At 38.2% G+C, this 4,976-nt stretch overlaps 1 protein-coding gene across 1 annotated transcript in view; it reads left to right on the top strand.

Moving 5' to 3' along the window:
• Positions 1 to 4,699, top strand: part of gabra6b (gamma-aminobutyric acid type A receptor subunit alpha6b) — a 14,270-nt gene extending 9,571 nt beyond the window's left edge. Inside the window, exon 10 of the mRNA XM_046867145.1 lies at positions 1,728 to 4,699. Within this exon, the coding sequence (XP_046723101.1) occupies positions 1,728 to 1,737 (10 nt within the window). The 3' untranslated portion in view covers positions 1,738 to 4,699. The remainder of the gene's footprint in view (positions 1 to 1,727) is intronic.
• Positions 4,700 to 4,976: the final 277 nt, after the last annotated feature.

The raw sequence follows: 4,976 nt of genomic DNA, 5'->3' as shown, positions 1-4,976 counted from the left end.
TATTCTAACGAATATTTTACTTTTAGTTATTTTACAGCACTAAAACAGGACAAAAGGTTTCCTTCTTAAAATGAGGGCGGAGTTTACGCTCATAGACATGCGATAGTGGCTTTAGGATTCCATTCACTGTTAGCAACATTAGCATCACCCTGGTGTCCCCGCTAATCATCTACACTCGGGGTGGTACAGACACTGAGGACAAATTTGGCAAAACTGTTTAATTAATAGAATGATTATGTGTCTGTGTGTGTGTGTGTGTGTGTGTGTGTGTGTGTGTGTGTGTGTGTGTGTGTGTGTGTGCTATTTTGGGCCTTGTCGCATTGCTTTGCTTTATAAATCTCTCAGTTGAAAAGTGGGACAGGAAAAAAGAGGACTTCATGAATCTATGTGTGTGTGTGTGTGTGTGTGTGTGTGTGTGTGTGTGTGTGTGTGTGTGTAATACCTGCAGGCAATATACACTCCTCTTTATTGCCTACTTGTGTGTCACATCTCAGTTATAAATCAAGCGCACTAAACGTTGCTGTAGTGTGAATCGTGTGCAGCTGCTGTTTGTCCTCACTGTAATGTAATAATCAGTCATTATGGCCACTGACATGACTGTGTGTGTGTGTGTGTGTGTGTGTGTGTGTGTGTGTGTGTGTGTGTGTGTGTTACATCACATATCACATATGCAGGATTTCCCCGAGGCGTCCTACAATCGTCTCCACTCCACGTCCATTGCTGTTCATATCTCACTCTTATTCAATTCCGCTACAGCCTGTGTAGTGTGGAAGCTCAGGAGATGATCTTCATTACTCCAGTTCCTCTTTACATTGAGCTTTACACTCAAATCAGCCACTTTTATTCCACATGATATTTATGGATATTATTAAATAGGAAACATCAAATAAATGATAAAAAAAAATCAATAATCAATTCATTAATTTATGTTTCTGCCTTTAAATATAAAATCACACACAGACGCTGATGAAGAACAGCTGAAAATCTGATGAATTTTATTCGAATGTAAACTGGGTGAATGTGTTGCCTTCATTTCACTGCTGCTTGTAAGACCAAGTGCAAACAAACAAACGAACTCATACTGGCATATATACATATTTATTTATTAATATGAGTAAATAAGAAAAATAAACATTATAATGAAGGTTCATTAATTTATTAATACTCAATTAACTCAATTAACTGCATTTCACTGGTATTGTATTCTGCACAATGACAACATAGTGCATCTAATCTAATCTAATCTAATCGAATCTAATCGAATCGAATCTAATCTAATCTAATCGAATCTAATCTAATCTAATCTAATCTTGTTTGTTTATTTATTTATTTATTTATTTATTTATTTATTTATTTATTTATTTATATTTCTCTTTTTGTGTAAAAAATCGAATAAAAACCTCACACTAATGACACCTGAGGATTTCTGATGGATGATTATTCTGACCTGAATTGAACTGATCTTTAATTTTAATGATGAGTAAAATCTGTGAAATTACACTGCGATTTATAAACAAAACAAACAAACAAACAAACAAAACCATAAATAAATAAGCAATTCATGAATTAGAGCTCTGTGAAAGGCTTCTGGGTAAAAGTGCAGTTCTTTTTCTGTTTGTTAGAAAAGATGTTAGATGAGGGTTAAACATGCATAATTTTCTTTCTTTCTATCTTTCTTTCATCTCTTTTTTCTCACTGTATTCTCTCTTTCTTTCCCCCGTGTGCAGGGACGAGTGAGCACCATGTTCTTGCCCAGAAGATCTCTCAGGAGACAGAGGAACAGATGGAGGATAAAAAACTTCCATCATCTCACACCGCTTTCTTTTAACATATAAAAAAGGGAAATAGTTTTATTTTACCTTCGACCATTAACCCCTTTATATTTACATTTATCTCACTTTTTTTTAACCAAAGTAAAACTTGATCCTGCAGACACGCCAGAGACGGAACTGCAAGGATTTAACAGATAATCAAGGGTTTTTTCTAAAACTGTAACTAGAAGCTAAAAGTTAACCTCCTGGTGGGTTGTAGATAATCAGCATCTGATTATTACAGTTAACATTACAGAAAAGGCTTCTACTGGAGGTTCTACTGGAGGTTCTACTGGAGGTTCTACTGGAATCTTTCTGATTGACTGATAAAAGAACCCGTATGTGTTTATACAGTAATAGAGACAAACACAGCATTCTTATTAGTCATAGTGAAGGTTCCACATGGGTTCTTGATTCAGTGGAGAGTTCTCAGCTTTTTCAACAGGATTTAACTTTGAAAAGCTCGTGAACTGCTGCAAAAAATGGTTCTTTAAAAGGTTCCTCATTGTTTACTGAATAATTAACGGTTCCTAAAAATCCTAAAAATGTTCATCTATCGTTTAGCCCTCACTAGCGTGAACGCAGGAAATTACACACACACACACACACACACACACACACACACACACACACACACACACACACACTCTCTCTCTCTCTCTCTCTCTCTCTCTCTCTCTCACACTTCATGTGCACTTTACTTAAAAAATCCTTTTGGCACTTATGATGTATGAGCATGTTTTAAGTGTAGTGCAAGCTTTCTCTGTTTAACACTTCAGCATGAACACACACACACACACACACACACACACACACACACACACACACACACACACACACACACACACACACACACACACACACACAGCAAGGGGATGCGACACTTTCCAATAAGCACAGTAGTTATGTAGCATTTGGGCTTTTTGGGACTTGGAAGTTAAACACACACACACACACACACACACACACACACACACACACACACACACACACACACACACACACACACACAAGACACACACACACACACACACACACACACACACACACACACACACACACACACACACACCATAGATGCAATGCAGAAGCGACGTCAATGATTACAATTATATGTGTAATTAAACAGCATGTTGAAATTTTTATCCATTTACAGTTACATTTTGAATGCAATCTAACAGTTGTGTAGTGTTTGTGTTACGTGTTGTCACTTATTGTAGAGCAGCTGCAAACACTCACTTTCATCCCCGGTCTCACACTGGAGACTCCTTCCAAACATCTCCTTACTTCAAAAAACTTGGTGTCAGTGTAGAAAGAGACTGCAGACTGTCACGCATTGTGTGTGTGTGCGCACGTGTGTGTGCGCGTGTGTGCATGTGTGTGCGCGTGTGCTCGTGTGTGTTGCTAAAGCATGAGTCAACCCCATACTATTATGCAGATGATTATAAATAACCTGCAGATGTCCGGATGTAAATACACCGTGTGTGAATTGTGAGTTGAGTCACGGTGTGCTGATCATCATCGCTACGTGCTACAACTTTCAGCGAAATGCAGAAATACGCTTTAATTACAGAAAAATCCTACAACTTTACAGTGAGGAAACATCAAACAACACAACCTGAAAGCTGTTATACAGGAGAGCTGAAGACAGCATGAATGACATCACTTCCTGTTTATGCAAATTGAAAAGAGAAATAAACAGAAAACAGTCAGCTGCTGTTCAGTGTTAGCTAAGAATCATGGGATAGCAAGTGACCTGAATGATTGTAGCAAAGGTTGTAGCTATGGGTGTGAGTACAGGTGTAGATATGGGTGTGAGTAAGGGTGTAGATATGGGTGTAGATATGGGTGTGAGTAAAGGTGTGAGTAAGGGTGTAGATATGGGTGTGAGTAAGGGTGTGTACATATGGGTGTGAGTAAGGGTGTAGATATGGGTGTGAGTAAGGGTGTAGATATGGGTGTGAGTAAGGGTGTAGATATGGGTGTGAGTAAGGGTGTGTAGATATGGGTGTGAGTAAGGGTGTAGATATGGTGTGAGTAAGGGTGTGTAGATATGGGTGTGAGTAAGGGTGTGTAGATATGGGTGTAGATATGGGTGTGAGTAAGGGTGTAGATATGGGTGTGAGTAAGGGTGTAGATATGGGTGTGAGTAAGGGTGTAGATATGGGTGTAGATATGGGTGTGAGTAAGGTGTAGATATGGGTGTGAGTAAGGGTGTAGATATGGGTAGATATGGGTGTGAGTAAGGGTGTAGATATGGGTGGAAGTAAGGGTGTAGATATGGGTGTAGATATGGGTGTGAGTAAGGGTGTAGATATGGGTGTAGATATGGGTGTGAGTAAGGGTGTAGATATGGGTGTAAGTAATGTTTTGTTTAATAGTGTTGCAATAGGCGTAGTTAATAATGTGGTTAAAAGGTTTTAGGGTTGATGTAGTTAAAGGTGTAGATACGGTTGTCATTAAGGGTGTGGTTTTGGGTGCAGATAAAGGTGTAGTAAGGTAAAGGGTAGCTCTCTCTCTCTCTGTCTCTCTCTCTCTCTCTCTCTCTCTCTCTCTCTCTCTCTCTCTCTCTCTCTCTCTGTCAATGTTTCAGATATTGGACTTCTGATCAGAAGGTTGTGAGTTCAGATCTCACCACTGTGCCGCCACTGCTCGTTTTTTCTGAATGAGATAGTTGTGAGTTGCTCTTGATAAGGACACGGATACGAGTCACAGATAAACACTGAAGTTTATTTTTTATTTAAAGTGCTGAGTTTTGTATTGTTTGTTTTCTGTAGTTGTTATTAAAGAGATGTTTATCCTGTGCATGATGCAGAACTCAGCTGAATTACTGTGTGTCTGTAACTGTACCTGTATTAATAATTATAATAAAAATGTTATTTATAGTATTTATTTATTTGATTGTTATAGAGCACTTTAACCTAAAGGAGTTTTTATTGTGTAAAAAAGTCACACTTATAAAAAGCAGCACTTTGAAAGTAGGTCACTTTAAAATATTGTATATTGATGGGAAAGTGAAGTAATGTGTGGAACTCAGGCGTCTGTTTCTTTCCTCACACCGTCTCTGTACAAAACCTGAAATCAATTGTGTTGTCAGTTTAGAGTTTACTTTTTGGTCCACAAAGTGCAAAAATACACTTTAAATATGATTTTACTTCCGCACAT

This window comes from Silurus meridionalis, chromosome 15, assembly GCF_014805685.1.
Source record: "Silurus meridionalis isolate SWU-2019-XX chromosome 15, ASM1480568v1, whole genome shotgun sequence".
NCBI classification, from domain to species: Eukaryota; Metazoa; Chordata; class Actinopteri; order Siluriformes; family Siluridae; genus Silurus; species Silurus meridionalis.
This window is presented reverse-complemented; position numbering and strand designations above follow the sequence as displayed.